This window comes from Hyperolius riggenbachi, chromosome 9 (assembly GCF_040937935.1).
Source record: "Hyperolius riggenbachi isolate aHypRig1 chromosome 9, aHypRig1.pri, whole genome shotgun sequence".
NCBI classification, from domain to species: Eukaryota; Metazoa; Chordata; class Amphibia; order Anura; family Hyperoliidae; genus Hyperolius; species Hyperolius riggenbachi.
The window spans coordinates 2,405,571-2,425,439 of NC_090654.1; the positions used below are offsets into that span (position 1 = coordinate 2,405,571).

The following is a 19,869-nucleotide window of genomic DNA, read 5'->3' on the forward strand; positions in this document are numbered from 1 at the left end:
GGGCTTTTCAGTCTTTTTAGCTCCTCCTACTCTCCTAGTGGTCGTGGGTCACCCTGAGCTCTCTGGGTTCTCTCCTAGTGGCCGTGGGTCACCCTGAGCTCCTCCTCGTGGTCGTGGGTCACCCTGAGCTCTCTGGGTACTTTCCTAGTGGTCGTGGGTCACCCTGAGCTCCCCCCTGGGTTCCTCCTAGTGGTCGTTGGTCACCCTGAGCTCCCAGGGTACTCTCCTAGTGGTCATGGGTCACCCTGAGCTCTCTCCTAGTGGTCGTGGGTCACCCTGATCTCTCTGGGTATTCTCCTAGTGGTCGTGGGTCACCCTGAGCTCCCTGTAGCAGTGACAGAAGTCACACAGTCAGAGCAGTCTGGATGATATATAGTAATTACTGCACTCTTATCTCCTGGAATTACACGCAAGTGAGGACAATCGCCTGGCACAGGTCGGGGCTCCTCCTCTCAGAGGCTAGCAATGTGTTCTGTTACTATGCAGGGGGAGGAGGGCTGATGGCACAGACACAGGGTGAGAAGAGTAATGCCCACAAGCTGCGCCCCAAGGGCCACTGTACACGCACTAGTACTATCCAGGCCAGGACTGCGGAGTCAGAGTCGATGAGTCGGAGGTTTCATAAACTGAGTCGTCAGAGTATTTTTTGTACCAACTCCACAGCCCTGATCCAGGCTTAGTATAAGTGAGGCAGCCTTTCTGTATATCACTGTATACTCATCTTCTGGAAACAAGCCTTGTACAGATGCTAGATGATGTCCACTACCTCTGGCCAGAATTCAGCACGTGTACAGTGGCCCTGACACCTCGGCCAGCGATCAGCAGAACGATTGGCCTGGAGTCAGCCCCATGGCAGCGCTCCTGGAAGTAGTATGATCAGCAATAAGCGGATTGATTGGCCGGGAGTCAGCCGGGAGCAATGCTCTCCCCACAGCCCCATGGCAGCGCTCCTGGAAGTAGTATGATTAGCAATCAGCAGAACGATTGGCCGAGAGTCAGCCATGAGAAATGCTCTCCCCACTCAGCCCCATGGCAGCTCCTGGAAGTAGTATGATCAGCTATCAGCGAAACGATTGGCCTGGAGTCAGCCCCATGGCAGGGCTCCTGGAAGTAGTATGATCAGCAATCAGCGGAGCGATTGGCCAGGAGTCAGCCTCATGGCAGCTCCTGGAAGTAGTATGATCAGCAATCAGCGGAACGATTGGCCAGGAGTCAGCGCCATGGCAGCTCCTGGAAGTAGTATGATCAGCAATCAGTGGAGCGATTGGCCGGGAGTCAGCCCCATGGCAGCTCCTGGAAGTAGTATGATCAGCAATCAGCGGAATGATTGGCCGGGAGTCAGCCCCATGGCAGCGCTCCTGGAAGTAGTATGATCAGCGTCAGACCGGGTGGATATAGAGGTAAGACTAGGGATATGGATCCTGCCCACGTTTGGCCGCTGAGCTGTCGTTGAGCTTTAAGAGGAAGTGTAATACAGAAACAGCCATTATACCTTCCCATATTCTGCTTAGAAAAAGGACTTTATTCTATATACATACATATTACAATGATACCACAAACATGATCTCGGTAAGACCTCGTATAAAAGCACTGCCGATCCCCCCGGTGACAGACGCTGAGGGTGGCCGTCACTTAGTGTCACCACACATTTACACGCCTACAAATCAGTCCTGAACACACAATGGTGACAATGCCCATCCACACAGCAGATCGGTGACCGATATAAAATGTGTACAATAAATGGGAGGTCGGACTGGAGCCCTGATATGCACAAATACTTTGTTATTAAAATATACTGATCCATCCCAAACTGCAACCGCCCCTCAATTCCCAAAGCTGACAGCACTAATTACTCTGTCAGTAAACACAGGCCAGGTAGTTCCCCCTTCCTGCAGGAGAAATCAGCAGCACGGAGCAGGGATAACTGGTGCTTGTTTCCCACATCTGCACAAACTGAATGACTGGCGGAAGATCTGACGCCTCCCACCCTCCGGTTCCCAGCTTACTGAACCCCGGCATCCCCTGTGGTAATTAAGCTGACAAAGCATCTTTAACGCACAAACTGAGACATTTGGGGAGCGCGAGCTGGGACGTTGGGGAAGCATGACCTGGACCATATCTGGCCTATTATCAGTACTCTTACATTGGGTGGCTCCTCAGGATTCCAGTTATATAACCGTATCTCACAGGATTGTCAAATCATGGTCAAGTGAAAAGTCTTCCTACCCCCGATACATACCCCCGGGGTTTCCTGACAGAACATATAGTGTTCAGTGTTCTCCCCAGGCTCTGTTAGCCGGGTGTTGCACCCGGCTAGTTTTGGTGAGCACCCGGCTGTTATCAGCTCACCTCTTCCTATGCTATAAGCATAATTGCTCACAGAAGCACCAGCCCTGCATTCTCTCATATTACCCCACCCGGCTACTTTTTCATGCCACACGGCTGGTAATAATTTCTGGGGAGGACACTGGTGTTACACCCAATTGTGTGGATATGTGACCAACATACACGTACAATAACTGCCTGTCCAATCTCTCGTTTCTAGCAAGTTCCACAAGGTTCTGCCCATATCAATCAGCTGAAAACAAATGCTGCGATATGTGCGGGACTGATCTACCATATATCTCCCAGCTCCAATCCAACAACCAATCGTTTCTTGGTCATTTCTGATTGGATGATCCTGGGAGTAGATATTGCATCTCCTGTTCCACCTGTCAGCAGTTTCCAGAACATCCCCTGCCAGCTCCTACTTCAATAGACAAACATCCTGTGATCCGCAGCAACTCCCGCCTGCACCCCCTGTGTCTACAGCAGCAACCAGCCAGAGAAAACCTGCCGGGACACAGACCTGGGCTCTAGTGATGCTCCGGGCCTTTCCACCTTGTTCTCAACTGAGGTTGTTACTAAATGACTTCACCACCCGCTAATACATCATATGGTCGGCTGGGGGATCGTAGGTGAGGGGGGAGGGTCGACCATTGGGGCGGAGGGGTCAGGGGTGCAGTCAGAAAGGGGTGAGGCAGGGAGGTAAGGGGTATGGTTGGAGTGGGAAAAGGGGGGGGGAGGGTGTCAGAAGAGGGGGAGGGTTGTAAGGAGGGAGGGAGTATGGTTGGGGGTGAGGGGAGAAGGAGGGGTGCCAGGAGAAAGGGAAGGTTGTAAGGAGGGAGGGTATGAAGGAGGGGTGTCAGAAGAGGGGGAGGACTGTAAGGAGGGAGGGGGTATGGTTGGGGGGTGAGGGGAGAAGGAGGGGTGTCAGGAGAGGGAGAAGGTTGTAAGGAGGGAGGGGACAGGGAAGAAGGGAGATTGGGTGGGCGGTGTCGCTCCTGATAGAGGAGGAGTTTATCCGTGACTAGGTCCCTTCAAGGTGGTGGCTTTCTCAGGAAGGACTCCTCCCAGGTTTCGGCTCTGATTTCTATTAGTACAGATAACTGACACAGTATTCTGGGCACCGGGGAAGGCAGCTCCCATCACTCCACTCTAGTGTTCAGGGAAAGGTGTTCAAGTATACGGAGCGGGAGAGTTTGGCTTGACATGTAAACTGATCAGACTGCACCATTCCGTCTGGATATAAAACAGGCAATATGAGGAGCATTATAACAGAATAATAATAAGAACAATAATGTGTGCAATTTCTGTGTCACATAGAAGTCTCAGTTTATAAAGAGCACTTTTTAATCAGAGTTAGCTGAAGCGTTTGGATATTGTGCATACGAGAGAATGGCTCAGTTTGTTGTATCCGGGAGCCTCCTTAACGTGTGACGTCATCGCGGTCTCCGGGGGATCAATGGCTTAACAGACCGGCAACAAACGTCCAGAGAGAAGAACTGCCGCGTAGCTTCTCACCCCAGCCCTGCCTCCATAGCCGACAGCTTCTCACCCCAGCCCCGCCTCCATAGCCGACAGCTTCTCACCCCAGCCCCGCCTCCATAGCCGACAGCTTCTCACCCCAGCCCCGCCTCCATAGCTGACAGCTTCTCACCCCAGCCCCGCCTCCATAGCCGACAGCTTCTCACCCCAGCCCCGCCTCCATAGCCGACAGCTTCTCACCCCAGCCCCGCCTCCATAGCTGACAGCTTCTCACCCCAGCCCCGCCTCCATAGCCGACAGCTTCTCACCCCAGCCCCGCCTCCATAGCCGACAGCTTCTCACCGCAGCCCCGCCTCCATAGCTGACAGCTTCTCACCCCAGCCCCGCTTCCATAGCCTGAGATGAGATGATTCCGGAAGTCCTCCATATTGCACAGACAAGGCCCCACATGTCTCACCTCCAGAACGCCGATTGTCAAGAACCGCTTCAACTGTAGTGGATGAAATAACAAAAAGAATAGCAAAAAATATATATATGTTCCAGCGTCCGTCACAGGTCAGTCCGCCAGCGCTGGTGAGCTTCCACCTCCTCCGGCACCACCAGCAGCAGCTCACAGTTCTTACGCCGCAGGTGATACTGTAAAAATATCCTACGAGGAAGCACAGAAAGGCACAGTCAGACAATACCACGGAACTAATTCCCCAGTAGTCACAGCACAGAGGATTGGGGTGAAGGGGTCTGGACACATGGGGGCAACCAGGAAGTGAACCCCACAAAGAGGTCACATGGGAACAAAAACCTCCCCTCCCACCAAAATGGAACCACCCCTTCCTTTCCCAGAGCAGGCCAGGGCTGGAGTGGCCACACCCATCCTACATCCTAACACAGTGTCCTATGGGGGAGAGGGCAATCAGTGATGAGGCGATAGCCAATGAGGACAGAGCTCATCCGGGGTCTGTGGGATAACATGGTTCTGGTAATTTCTATATCTGCATTTGAAGGAGGCTTTGGTCGCATTAAAGGACGTCGGCGGCTATAATTACTAGCAGCGTTGGTGTTTGATTTCGGCAGTATGAGGCTCGGAAAATGGCAAAAGTACAGAGTTGTGCCGAAGATTAGAGGTAAAAGATAAAAAATACCCTCCTGCAGTGAGAGAACATTGGTGTGTGCAGCAAAAATAAAACAATGGGGGCGGAGTCAATGTTCATTTGCAAAATTGCACTGCTGCCCGAGTGCAAACAATGATGGCGTCTCTAAAGGCTCGTACACACGTCCAGACAATCTGCCCAACCATCGGCTAAGCTTGCTCTGTTGGAAGACAATTGGGCACGCCCGCATTAGTTACGCAGCTCCGCTCCGTCCACAGCCTGCTAGCCCGCGATTTCTTTATACAGCGCTGCGATCTATGCACAGTGCAATAAGGGGACATCTTAGTGACAAAGCTGTCCCCTCTCAAAGTAATCCCCCCTCAGAGGCTGATGCCTATGAGAGGTGATCACTGATTGGTTCTCGGGGGAAGGGAGGGATGTTAAAAAAAAAAGAAAGAAAATAAGGACATTTAAAAAATAAATAAATAAGAATAAAATATTAAAAAAAAAAAAAAAAAAAAAAAATGATCGCAGCAGCAATCAGATGAAAGAGAAAGCTCTGTTGGCAGATTAATTTGTGTGCTCAGTTGTATGGTTCTGCAGCGAGCTGTGAAAGCTGCAGAGCACTGTATTGTAAAAAGCCTGTGGTCCCTTAAGTGGTTAAAGAGAACCAGAAGCGGTTCCATGGGGGCAGATAGGACACAGAGGCATATGGTCTCTGCCTAATGACATGGCTGTGTCCCCCCAACCGCCACGCTATAGCCCCCCATCTTAGCAACATTATTTGTTGCCTATCTCAGAAGTAAACACAGGGGAGAGGGTTCCCGCCAGGGGGCGTTCCTGCAGGGTTTCCAGAGCTGCCATTGGGCAGCTTTCTCTCCCTGGCCGCGCCCCTTGCCGCTCCCCCGCCTCCCTGCACTCTGGATGAGAGAATCAATCCAGAGGACATGAAAGTGAAAGTGGGCCAAATGTGACCCCCATGAGCGGTGGGGAGCAGCGTTTTTCGTGGCTACTTGATCCGCCAGCCCCCGGATCAGGTAGTCTCATTTTTTATTTTATTTTATGAGCCCACCTCGGGGTCTCTTTAAGCGAGTTGGTTGTTAAGTTGGTTGGCGTGTGTGTATGTACTTGTCAGGTAAACTTGTTGTGCGGTTGGTCGTGTTGTGCGGTTGGTCGTGCATTATATTGGATGTGTATGAGCCTTTATGTATTTACTATCAGCACAATCCGTGAACAGCAGCCTCCAGGAAGTATATTTGTCGTGTTTCTCGGCAAAGCTTTGAGCTGTGGGTGAATAGTTGGCACACAGTTGCCGGTTTAGCCGTGGAGATAGCGGGGGGAGGGGTTGCAGTAATCCATTGTCGTTGGGTACAATGCTGAAAGTCTTCACTTACGGGTTGTGACAATCACCCACCAATCCCGTTGCACTAGGGCCACAATCTCCATACAGGTCTCATCCACAAATGTCTATATATGTATCGTGTATATATTGTAGTCTAGGGCCAATTTAGGGGGAAGCTAATTAACTTGTGTGGGAGGAAATTGGGAGTGCCCGGAGAAAACCCACACAGACACAGGGAGAACATACAAACTCCTTGTAGATGTTGACTTGGCTGGGATTTGAACCGGGAACCCAGCGCTGCAAGGCGAGAGCGCTCACCACTACACCACCATGCTACCCTGCCTTTATTCTGTAGTAATCCAGGTTTGAAAGTCCTATGGTCTGGAAACCTCTCAGAACTGGTGCCAGGCTGAGCCCAGCATCCTGTGTGAAGAGGAGCGACATAGGAGCTTTCCAACCCATGAGATATGAAGAGAATATGGAGATGATTCATTTCTGAGTTACAGGAGGCTTCAGCTGCAGCTGGGTGCGATACAAATCAGATAAGGATCTATGAAGATAGGAGATCTGGTAGAGGTGTAACAAGTCTTTAAACTACGGGCTACACGCCAGACGTTTTCAAACTACAGGTCGTCAGACCCTCCTGCGGGGCGGCCGTTCTGACGACACTTCCACGTGAGTACAGGCTGTCGGCAGGCCCGCAGGGCGGCCGTTCTGACGACACTTCCACGTGAGTACAGGCTGTAGTCAGGCCCGCGGGGCGGCCATTCTGACGACACTTCCACGTGAGTACAGGCTGTAGTCAGGCCCGCGGGGCGGCCGTTCTGATGACACTTCCACGTGAGTACAGGCTGTCGTTAGGCCTGCGGGGCGGCCGTTCTGACGACACTTCCACGTGAGTACAGGCTGTAGTCAGGCCCGTGGGGCAGCCGTTCTGACGACACTTCCACGTGAGTACAGGCTGTAGTCAGGCCCGCGGGGCGGCCGTTCTGACGACACTTCCACGTGAGTACAGGCTATAGTCAGGCCCGCGGGGCGGCCGTTCTGACGACACTTCCACGTGAGTACAGGCTGTAGTCAGGCCCGCGGGGCGGCCGTTCTGACGACACTTCCACGTGAGTACAGGCTGTAGTCAGGCCTGCGGGGCGGCCGTTCTGACGACACTTCCACGTGAGTACAGGCTATCGGCAGGCCCGCGGGGCGGCCGTTCTGACGACACTTCCACGTGAGTACAGGCTGTAGTGAGGCCCGCGGGGCGGCCGTTCTGACGACACTTCCACGTGAGTACAGGCTGTCGTTAGGCCCGCGGGGCGGCAGTTCTGACGACACTTCCACGTGAGTACAGGCTGTAGTCAGGCCCGCGGGGCGGCCGTTCTGATGACACTTCCACGTGAGTACAGGCTGTCGGCAGGCCCGCGGGGCGGCCGTTCTGACGACACTTCCACGTGAGTACAGGCTGTCGTTAGGCCCGCGGGGCGGCCGTTCTGACGACACTTCCACGTGATTACAGGCTGTAGTCAGGCCCGCGGGGCGGCCGTTCTGACGACACTTCCAAGTGAGTACAGGCTGTCGTTAGGCCCGCGGGGCGGCAGTTCTGACGACACTTCCACGTGAGTACAGGCTGTAGTCAGGCCTGCGGGGCGGCCGTTCTGACGACACTTCCACGTGAGTACAGGCTGTCGTTAGGCCCGCGGGGCGGCCGTTCTGACGACACTTCCACGTGAGTACAGGCTGTAGTCAGGCCTGCGGGGCGGCCGTTCTGACGACACTTCCACGTGAGTACAGGCTGTCGTTAGGCCCGCGGGGCGGCCGTTCTGACGACACTTCCACGTGAGTACAGGCTGTCGTTAGGCCCGCGGGGCGGCAGTTCTGACGACACTTCCACGTGAGTACAGGCTGTAGTCAGGCCTGCGGGGCGGCCGTTCTGACGACACTTCCACGTGAGTACGGGCTGTCGTTAGGCCCGCGGGGCGGCTGTTCTGACGACACTTCCACGTGAGTACAGGCTGTAGTCAGGCCCGCGGGGCGGCCGTTCTGACGACACTTCCACGTGAGTACAGGCTGTCGGCAGGCCTGCGGGGCGGCCGTTCTGACGACACTTCCACGTGAGTACAGGCTGTCGTTAGGCCCGCGGGGCGGCCGTTCTGACGACACTTCCACGTGAGTACAGGCTGTAGTCAGGCCCGCGGGGCGGCCGTTCTGACGACACTTCCACGTGACTACAGGCTGTCGGCAGGCCCGCGGGGCGGCCGTTCTGACGACACTTCCACGTGAGTACAGGCTGTAGTCAGGCCCGCGGGGCGGCAGTTCTGACGACACTTCCACGTGAGTACAGGCTGTCGGCAGGCCCGCGGGGCAGCCGTTCTGATGACACTTCCACGTGAGTACAGGCTGTCGTCAGGCCCGCGGGGCGGCCGTTCTGACGACAGTTCCACGTGAGTACAGGCTGTAGTCAGGCCCGCGGGGCGGCCGTTCTGACGACACTTCCACGTGAGTACAGGCTGTAGTCAGGCCCGCGGGGCAGCCGTTCTGACGACACTTCCACGTGAGTACAGGCTGTAGTCAGGCCTGCGGGGCGGCCGTTCTGACGACACTTCCACGTGAGTACAGGCTGTAGTCAGGCCTGCGGGGCGGCCGTTCTGACGACACTTCCACGTGAGTACAGGCTCTGGTCAGGCCCGCAGGGCGGCCGTTCTGACGACAGTTCCACATGAGTATAGGCTATCGGCAGGCCCGCGGGGCGGCCGTTCTGACGACACTTCCACGTGAGTACAGGCTGTCGTCAGGCCTGCGGGGCGGCCGTTCTGACGACACTTCCACGTGAGTACAGGCTCTGGTCAGGCCCGCGGGGCGGCCGTTCTGACGACACTTCCACGTGAGTACAGGCTGTAGTCAGGCCCGCGGGGCGGCCGTTCTGACGACACTTCCACGTGAGTACAGGCTGTAGTCAGGCCCGCGGGGCGGCCGTTCTGACGACACTTCCACGTGAGTACAGGCTGTCGTTAGGCCCGCGGGGCGGCCGTTCTGACGACACTTCCACGTGAGTACAGGCTGTAGTCAGGCCTGCGGGGCGGCCGTTCTGACGACACTTCCACGTGAGTACTGGCTGTCGTAAGGCCCGCACGGCGGCCGTTCTGACGACACTTCCACGTGAGTACAGGCTGTCGTTAGGCCCGCGGGGCGGCAGTTCTGACGACACTTCCACGTGAGTACAGGCTGTAGTCAGGCCTGCGGGGCGGCCGTTCTGACGACACTTCCACGTGAGTACGGGCTGTCGTTAGGCCCGCGGGGCGGCCGTTCTGACGACACTTCCACGTGAGTACAGGCTGTAGTCAGGCCCGCGGGGCGGCCGTTCTGACGACACTTCCACGTGAGTACAGGCTGTCGGCAGGCCCGCGGGGCGGCCGTTCTGACGACACTTCCACGTGAGTACAGGCTGTCGTTAGGCCCGCGGGGCGGCCGTTCTGACGACACTTCCACGTGAGTACAGGCTGTAGTCAGGCCAGCGGGGCGGCCGTTCTGACGACACTTCCACGTGAGTACAGGCTGTCGTTAGGCCCGCGGGGCGGCAGTTCTGACGACACTTCCACGTGAGTACAGGCTGTAGTCAGGCCTGCGGGGCGGCCGTTCTGACGACACTTCCACGTGAGTACAGGCTGTCGTTAGGCCCGCGGGGCGGCCGTTCTGACGACACTTCCACGTGAGTACAGGCTGTAGTCAGGCCTGCGGGGCGGCCGTTCTGACGACACTTCCACGTGAGTACAGGCTGTCGTTAGGCCCGCGGGGCGGCCGTTCTGACGACACTTCCACGTGAGTACAGGCTGTCGTTAGGCCCGCGGGGCGGCAGTTCTGACGACACTTCCACGTGAGTACAGGCTGTAGTCAGGCCTGCGGGGCGGCCGTTCTGACGACACTTCCACGTGAGTACGGGCTGTCGTTAGGCCCGCGGGGCGGCCGTTCTGACGACACTTCCACGTGAGTACAGGCTGTAGTCAGGCCCGCGGGGCGGCCGTTCTGACGACACTTCCACGTGAGTACAGGCTGTCGGCAGGCCTGCGGGGCGGCCGTTCTGACGACACTTCCACGTGAGTACAGGCTGTCGGCAGGCCCGCGGGGCGGCCGTTCTGACGACACTTCCACGTGAGTACAGGCTGTCGTTAGGCCCGCGGGGCGGCCGTTCTGACGACACTTCCACGTGAGTACAGGCTGTAGTCAGGCCCGCGGGGCGGCAGTTCTGACGACACTTCCACGTGAGTACAGGCTGTCGGCAGGCCCGCGGGGCAGCCGTTCTGATGACACTTCCACGTGAGTACAGGCTGTCGTCAGGCCCGCGGGGCGGCCGTTCTGACGACAGTTCCACGTGAGTACAGGCTGTAGTCAGGCCCGCGGGGCGGCCGTTCTGACGACACTTCCACGTGAGTACAGGCTGTAGTCAGGCCCGCGGGGCAGCCGTTCTGACGACACTTCCACGTGAGTACAGGCTGTAGTCAGGCCTGCGGGGCGGCCGTTCTGACGACACTTCCACGTGAGTACAGGCTGTAGTCAGGCCTGCGGGGCGGCCGTTCTGACGACACTTCCACGTGAGTACAGGCTCTGGTCAGGCCCGCAGGGCGGCCGTTCTGACGACAGTTCCACATGAGTATAGGCTATCGGCAGGCCCGCGGGGCGGCCGTTCTGACGACACTTCCACGTGAGTACAGGCTGTCGTCAGGCCTGCGGGGCGGCCGTTCTGACGACACTTCCACGTGAGTACAGGCTCTGGTCAGGCCCGCGGGGCGGCCGTTCTGACGACACTTCCACGTGAGTACAGGCTGTAGTCAGGCCCGCGGGGCGGCCGTTCTGACGACACTTCCACGTGAGTACAGGCTGTAGTCAGGCCCGCGGGGCGGCCGTTCTGACGACACTTCCACGTGAGTACAGGCTGTCGTTAGGCCCGCGGGGCGGCCGTTCTGACGACACTTCCACGTGAGTACAGGCTGTAGTCAGGCCTGCGGGGCGGCCGTTCTGACGACACTTCCACGTGAGTACTGGCTGTCGTAAGGCCCGCACGGCGGCCGTTCTGACGACACTTCCACGTGAGTACAGGCTGTCGTTAGGCCCGCGGGGCGGCAGTTCTGACGACACTTCCACGTGAGTACAGGCTGTAGTCAGGCCTGCGGGGCGGCCGTTCTGACGACACTTCCACGTGAGTACGGGCTGTCGTTAGGCCCGCGGGGCGGCCGTTCTGACGACACTTCCACGTGAGTACAGGCTGTAGTCAGGCCCGCGGGGCGGCCGTTCTGACGACACTTCCACGTGAGTACAGGCTGTCGGCAGGCCCGCGGGGCGGCCGTTCTGACGACACTTCCACGTGAGTACAGGCTGTCGTTAGGCCCGCGGGGCGGCCGTTCTGACGACACTTCCACGTGAGTACAGGCTGTAGTCAGGCCAGCGGGGCGGCCGTTCTGACGACACTTCCACGTGAGTACAGGCTGTCGTTAGGCCCGCGGGGCGGCAGTTCTGACGACACTTCCACGTGAGTACAGGCTGTAGTCAGGCCTGCGGGGCGGCCGTTCTGACGACACTTCCACGTGAGTACAGGCTGTCGTTAGGCCCGCGGGGCGGCCGTTCTGACGACACTTCCACGTGAGTACAGGCTGTAGTCAGGCCTGCGGGGCGGCCGTTCTGACGACACTTCCACGTGAGTACAGGCTGTCGTTAGGCCCGCGGGGCGGCCGTTCTGACGACACTTCCACGTGAGTACAGGCTGTCGTTAGGCCCGCGGGGCGGCAGTTCTGACGACACTTCCACGTGAGTACAGGCTGTAGTCAGGCCTGCGGGGCGGCCGTTCTGACGACACTTCCACGTGAGTACGGGCTGTCGTTAGGCCCGCGGGGCGGCCGTTCTGACGACACTTCCACGTGAGTACAGGCTGTAGTCAGGCCCGCGGGGCGGCCGTTCTGACGACACTTCCACGTGAGTACAGGCTGTCGGCAGGCCTGCGGGGCGGCCGTTCTGACGACACTTCCACGTGAGTACAGGCTGTCGGCAGGCCCGCGGGGCGGCCGTTCTGACGACACTTCCACGTGAGTACAGGCTGTCGTTAGGCCCGCGGGGCGGCCGTTCTGACGACACTTCCACGTGAGTACAGGCTGTAGTCAGGCCCGCGGGGCGGCCGTTCTGACGACACTTCCACGTGACTACAGGCTGTCGGCAGGCCCGCGGGGCGGCCGTTCTGACGACACTTCCACGTGAGTACAGGCTGTCGTTAGGCCCGCGGGGCGGCCGTTCTGACGACACTTCCACGTGAGTACAGGCTGTAGTCAGGCCCGCGGGGCGGCAGTTCTGACGACACTTCCACGTGAGTACAGGCTGTCGGCAGGCCCACGGGGCAGCCGTTCTGATGACACTTCCACGTGAGTACAGGCTGTCGTCAGGCCCGCGGGGCGGCCGTTCTGACGACAGTTCCACGTGAGTACAGGCTGTCGTCAGGCCTGCGGGGCGGCCGTTCTGACGACACTTCCACGTGAGTACAGGCTCTGGTCAGGCCCGCAGGGCGGCCGTTCTGACGACAGTTCCACGTGAGTATAGGCTGTAGTCAGGCCCGCGGGGCGGCCGTTCTGACGACACTTCCACGTGAGTACAGGCTGTAGTCAGGCCTGCGGGGCGGCCGTTCTGACGACACTTCCACGTGAGTACAGGCTGTAGTCAGGCCCGCGGGGCGGCCGTTCTGACGACACTTCCACGTGAGTACAGGCTGTCGTTAGGCCCGCGGGGCGGCCGTTCTGACGACACTTCCACGTGAGTACAGGCTGTAGTCAGGCCCGCGGGGCAGCCGTTCTGACGACACTTCCACGTGAGTACAGGCTGTAGTCAGGCCTGCGGGGCGGCCGTTCTGACGACACTTCCACGTGAGTACAGGCTGTAGTCAGGCCTGCGGGGCGGCCGTTCTGACGACACTTCCACGTGAGTACAGGCTGTAGTCAGGCCCGCGGGGCGGCCGTTCTGACGACACTTCCACGTGAGTACAGGCTGTAGTCAGGCCTGCGGGGCGGCCGTTCTGACGACACTTCCACGTGAGTACAGGCTGTAGTCAGGCCTGCGGGGCGGCCGTTCTGACGACACTTCCACGTGAGTACAGGCTGTCGGCAGGCCCGCGGGGCGGCCGTTCTGACGACACTTCCACGTGAGTACAGGCTCTGGTCAGGCCCGCAGGGCGGCCGTTCTGACGACACTTCCACGTGAGTACAGGCTGTCGGCAGGCCCGCGGGGCGGCCGTTCTGACGACACTTCCACGTGAGTACAGGCTGTCGTCAGGCCCGCGGGGCGGCCGTTCTGACGACACTTCCACGTGAGTACAGGCTCTGGTCAGGCCCGCAGGGCGGCCGTTCTGACGACACTTCCACGTGAGTACAGGCTGTCGGCAGGCCCGCGGGGCGGCCGTTCTGACGACACTTCCACGTGAGTACAGGCTGTCGGCAGGCCCGCGGGGCGGCCGTTCTGACGACACTTCCACGTGAGTACAGGCTGTAGTCAGGCCCGCGGGGCGGCCGTTCTGACGACACTTCCACGTGAGTACAGGCTGTAGTCAGGCCCGCGGGGCGGCCGTTCTGACGACACTTCCACGTGAGTACAGGCTGTAGTCAGGCCCGCGGGGCGGCCGTTCTGACGACACTTCCACGTGAGTACAGGCTGTAGTCAGGCCCGCGGGGCGGCCGTTCTGACGACACTTCCACGTGAGTACAGGCTGTCGTCAGACTGATTTTGACTGATCCGCCGAATCAGTCTGACGACAGCCTGTAATCACGTGGAATTGTCGTCAGAACGGCCGCCCCGCAGGAGGGTCTGACGACCCGTAGTTGGAAAACGTCCGGCGTGTGTACGCGCCTTTAGAGCCCGGAAGTCTAAGCAGGAAAACGTATAAAAGGTATTGTCAGTTAGGTGGAAGATGGACGACCACGTAACCTGGCAGCATTAGATCCGACAATTAAAGTGATCCCGAGCCGAAGCTCTTACCCGGCAGAGAGGGAAGCCTATTGAGGCTTTCATCTCTTGTCAGCAGAGCGCGGCCCCCCCTCCGATTCGGGGGCTGCACAGCTTCCCTTCTGTATTAATGGCCGCGCTGTAGCCTCGCAATCCCGCCCCCTCCCCCCCCCCATGCACAATACCACGGACCCCGCGGCTCCAGCTTACTCCGCATGCGGGGGCGGGCTCAGTCGGCTCCTGCACCTCCACTAATCAGGAGGAGGAGCTGCGCGGCCATGAAATGATAAGTGACAATGCCTGGGGGTGGGGGGGCACAGACAGCGACGGGGGACATCAGAATTCAGACAGAAGTCTCAATAGGATCCTGAGGCTTCCTTCTCTTTAGGTAAGTATCTGATTTTGTGCCCGAGCTTCGGCTCAGCATCACATGTTAAACGTTTCTTTGTATGAAAAGCCCCCTTTGATGTGACTGACAGCTCAGCTCATGCAGGGAAAAGTTTAACTGTCACTTTTGTGAGACTGTAATTTGCATAACACAACATCAGCTCGGAGGAATCTGCATAACACAGCATCTGCTCGGAGGAATCTGCATGTCACTGGCCCGCCCCGGTCACACATCCGTTACCGTAAGTCCTCGTCGCTCCCGATCCTCTCCGGCCTCTTCAGTTTGGAGTCCAGGTTGAAGTAAGTCCCGCCCACCTGGCGCACACATATCCAGTGCTGCCTCTTCAGGGGGAGTTTCAGGGGACCCCAGGACAGGCTGGAGGGGAGGTTCATGATGAAGCCGGTGACGTTAGACAGAGAGATCAGGCCGACATCCCTGCGGAGGTCACACACAGGAAATGACATCAGAAAAAGGAAATACACTGTGATTTCATTATAGTAAACAGGCTGGTGCTTTACGAATCAATAATAATAAACACTCGGGTATAGTAAACTAAATGTCCAGGTCCTGGCCAGCATTATAAGTATATGGGAGTAATGCCTAGTATAGTAAACTCTCATATCATAGAACTTGTTATAGTAAATCTGTTTTCTGGCCCCTGTGGTATTCTGTATCGGGCTATAGTGGAAAGTGGGCGGGGCATGCGTCATACGTCACTCGGAGACCCATGAGCCGTGGTCGGTGGGCGGGGCATGCGTAATGTCAGTCGGAGACCCATGAGCCGTGGTCAGTGGGCGGGGCATGCATCATACGTCAGTCTGAGACCCATGAGCCGTGGTCGGTGCATGCATCATACGTCAGTCGGAGACCCATGAGCCATGGTTGGGGCATGCGTCATACGTCAGTCGGAGACCCATGAGCCATGGTCGGTGGGCGGGGCATGAGTCATACGTCAGTCGGAGACCCATGAGCCATGGTCGGTGGGCGGGGCATGAGTCATACGTCAGTCTGAGACCCATGAGCCATGGTCGGTGGGCGGGGCATGAGTCATACATGAGTCGGAGACCCATGAGCCGTGGTTGGTGGGCGGGGGATTCGTCATACGTCAGTCTGACATCCATGAGCCGTGGTTGGTGGGCTGGGCATGCATCATACGTCAGTCTGAAACCCATGAGCCGTGGTCGGTGGGCGGGGCATGCATCATACGTCAGTCTGACATCCATGAGCCGTGGTTGGTGGGCTGGGCATGCATCATACGTCAGTCTGAAACCCATGAGCCGTGGTCGGTGGGCGGGGCATGCATCATACGTCAGTCTGAAACCCATGAGCCGTGGTCGGTGGGCGGGGCATGCATCATACGTCAGTCTGAAACCCATGAGCCGTGTTCGGTGGGCGGGGCATGCATCATACGTCAGTCTGAGACCCATGAGCTGTGGTTGGTGGGTGGGCTGGCAGCAATTTGTAGCCTGCTTACTATCTGCATGCTACTCTGGGCTTGTGTGGATGACCTCAAAAGCAATGGGGGGGGGGGGCACTGTATTGTGGGGATAAGGCCCTTGTCGAGGCGGAACTGTGAGTAATCACCACAATCGTGCTTGCAAACCGATTGTCGATTGCAATCTAAAATCAAAATAAATCCTTGTAATAAATGGCAGTGCGTTCTTTCCCCTCCTTTGATATCTGCACTTTGCGTAACAAAAGGCAGATGCTTCTTAAGGTGGCCACTAATGATCCAATCTTTTATTATCCAATCTTACCAAATCTATGTAGTATGAGGGTAAACTGAGTAAATATACTGAATGGATACTTCAGGCAGTTACCTTATATTACATAGAAATAGTAAGATTGGATGAAAAAGATTGGATCATTAGTGGCCACCTTTACAAAGCCTCAGAGTGTGCTCTCCAGTCCAACCCTGGTTATGAAATATTATTTTTCACAGGTCATTAATATGCTATTATCGTATGTGGGCAAAGAGCGATGCCTGAAATAATTCACTCATGTCCAACTTTGCGCCCTGGAAATGCCATGAGAAGCTGGGGGGGGGGGGGGGCGGACTTGGAGCGGGCCCGGCGGCCATGTTACTCTCCCAACTCCCAAAGGAGTCCCGTAGAGAGAGCTTGCTTAAGGGCCGGTTCACACGGACGGCAGGCGGCGTCTACCGCCAAGCGTTCGGGACCCATCGGCTAAACGCTCCCATTCAAGTGAATGGGAGCGTTTAGCATTGCGCGGTTACCGTCTATTACCGTCGATAGCATAAGCGCGGCGTTCCAATCCCGATTTAACGCGTCGTTTCGGCCGTCCCTAGAAGCCGCATGCGACGTCCAGGGACGGCTAGCCGACGCGGCTTCATGTCCCCCTGCGGGGAGGAGAAACGCTGAACGCGACGATCTCAGTACTGCCGCCAGCGAACAGGACGTCACAGGACGACACGACTTCCTGGCCGCCCCAACGCCGCCTGCCGTCCGTGTGAACCGGCCCTAAAGAGACTCTAACGTCAAAAAGATCCCCTGGGGGGTACTCACCTCGGGTGTTGGAAGCCTCCGGATCCTAATGAGGCTTCCCACGCCGTCCTCTGTCCCACGGGGGTCTCGCTGCAGCCCTCCGAACAGCTGGCGACAGACCCGACTGTCAGTTCAATATTTACCTTTGCTGGCTCCAGCGGGGGCATTGTGGCTGCTTTCGGCTCGGAAATAGACGGAAATACCCGATCCCAGTCGGGTCCGCTCTACTGCGCAGGCGCCGGAAACTTGCGCCTGCGCAGTAGAGCAGACCCGACGGAGATCGGGTATTTCCACCTACTTCGGAGCCGACAGCAGTCAGAGCGGCTGCGCAGGAGCCAGGAAGGTAAATATTGACGTCATTATTCTCGGAGGGCTGCAGCGAGACCCCCGTGGGACAGAGGACGGCGTGGGAAGCCTCATTAGGATCCGGAGGCTTCCCCCACCCGAGGTGAGTACCCCCCAGGGGATCTTTTGATGTTACAGATCCTCTTTAAAGCTGGGACTTCTGAATAAACGGACTTTAGCTGAAGAACTTTGTACCTCTATTTCACAAGAAACTGGACTGAAACTTCTTCTTCCAAAATCTAAGTATTCTTTTCCCACTTTCTCTTTTGCTGTAATACTGTTTGTAACAGTTTTCATATTTGTTACGGATTATATTTTTGTTAATAGATGACAAAAAGCCATTTTTCGGCTATTTACCTGTATAGAGTGCCGCACAGGAACCTGCTCTCTGGAGAGACGTTACTCAGAGGACTGGATTATTTTATTAAGTTTAGGTTGCGTTACACCTTTTTTTCTCCCAACTTAGGGCTCAGACACACTATAAGCACTTTTCTGTGCACTTTTTAGCCATCAGACCTTTCTAAGAGCTCTGTAACCACTTCAGCCTTCAGTCGTTTTCACTTTATGCATCCAAGCAATTTTCACCTCCCATTCATTAGCCTATAACTTTATCACTACTTATCACAATGAACTGATCTATAGCTTGTTTTTTCCGCCACCAATTAGGCTTTCTTTGGGGGGTACATTTTGCTAAGAGCTACTTTACTGTAAATGCATTTTAACAGGAAGAATAAGAAAAAAACGGGAAAAAATTCATTATTTCTCAGTTTTCAGCCATTATAGTTTTAAAATAATACATGCCTCCATAATTAAAACTCACGTATTGTATTTGTCCATATGTCCCGGTTATTACACCGATAAAATTATGTCCCTATCACAATGTATGGCGACAATATTTTATTTGGAAATAAAGGTGCATTTTTTCCATTTTGCATCTATCACTATTTACAAGTTTAAAATAAAAAAAAAATTAGAAATATTTCATCTTTACATTGATATTTAAAAAGTTTAGACCCTTAGGTAAATATTTACATGTTTTTTTTGTTATTGTAATGTTTTTTTGTTTTTTTTTGTATTAAACATTTTATTTGGGTATTTTTGGGAGGGTGGGATATAAACCATATTTTTATAAAGTAAATGTGTCTTGAGTTTTATTTTTTTCACTTTTTGTTGTTGTTTTACTTTTTGGCCACAAGATGGCGGCCATGAGTTTGTTTACATGACGTCACTCTAGGCGTAACACACGCTTAGAGCGACGTATGGGGGCCGTTACAGCCAGAAAAAGCGCAGCTTCCGAGAGAAACTGTCGCTTTTTCAGCGGGGGGAGAGGAATCAGTGATCGGGCACCATAGCCCGATTCACTGATTGCCAGGCTAATGAACCGCGGCCGGGAGCAGGCACGCGATCGGCTGCGGGAGCGTGCGGACGCGCACATGGCCTCCTGGGCGTAGCTACTACGTCCAGGAGGCCAAAGTAGTTAACCACTTCAGCCCGAGCGCAATTTTCACATATAGGCGCTGCTCCCATTCATTCGCCAATAACTTTATTACTTCTTATCACAGCTAAATGATCTCTATATTGGGTTTTTTGTTTAGTAATCACCTTATTTACTATGCATTTTAAAGGGAAAATGAGGGGAAAAAATGAAAACCGATTTCTCCATTTACATCTATTATAGCTTTACATTAAACAGTGCTGACTATAAGTTAAACCCACTAATTTTATTTGCTCATCCATCCTGGTTATTTCAACAATTAGATTATGTTTCTAGTATAATGTATGGTGACAATATTGTATTTGGAAATAAAGGTGCCTTTTTTCAGTTTTTTGCTTTCGCGTTGTACACTATCAATGATTACAAGGCCTTATTTTAAAAATAATAGTAATATACCCTCATGACATACATATTTAAAAAGCCAGGTTCCTAAGGTAACAATATGTGTCGTTTCTTTCATATTATGTCACTTTGTTTTCGTTTTACAAGTCTTTTATTTTGGTACAGAATATGCGAAATTTAATTTCTTTTGATTCAGTTTGTGACAAAAAAAAAAAATACACAAGACATGGGCCTCAACCCTAAGGACCCGTTTCCACTTTTGCGGTGCGAATCACAGCGGTAAAAATTCACATGCAGATGTGAATTTCGCATGCGGGTGTATGCAAATTTTCATGCGAATTCGCATGAATGACGCTGGATGCGAATTTCACCATGGCAGTGCCTGTGTGCTTTTCCATTGATTTCATGCGAATTTGAGGGCACAGGATGGCTGCATGGGGCTGGTAGAAGCAGAACTAGCTGGTGGTGGCGGACTGGAGCAGCAGTGAGTGACTACGAGGGCACAGAATGGCTGGAGGGGGCTGGTAGAAGCAGAACTAGCTGGCGGTGGCGGACTGGAGCAGCAGTGAGTGACTGCGAGGGCACAGGATGCCTGC

General features: G+C 55.4%; 1 protein-coding gene across 1 annotated transcript in view; it reads right to left on the reverse strand.

The window, feature by feature from the left end:
- Positions 1–1,499: 1,499 nt before the first annotated feature.
- JOSD1 (Josephin domain containing 1) overlaps positions 1,500–19,869 on the reverse strand; it is a 35,155-nt gene continuing 16,785 nt past the window's right edge. The window contains exons 4-5 of the mRNA XM_068251782.1: positions 14,828–15,022; positions 1,500–4,456 (exon numbers count right to left, since the gene is read on the reverse strand). Coding sequence (XP_068107883.1) covers positions 4,357–4,456; positions 14,828–15,022 — 295 coding nt within the window. The 3' untranslated portion in view covers positions 1,500–4,356. The remainder of the gene's footprint in view (positions 4,457–14,827; positions 15,023–19,869) is intronic.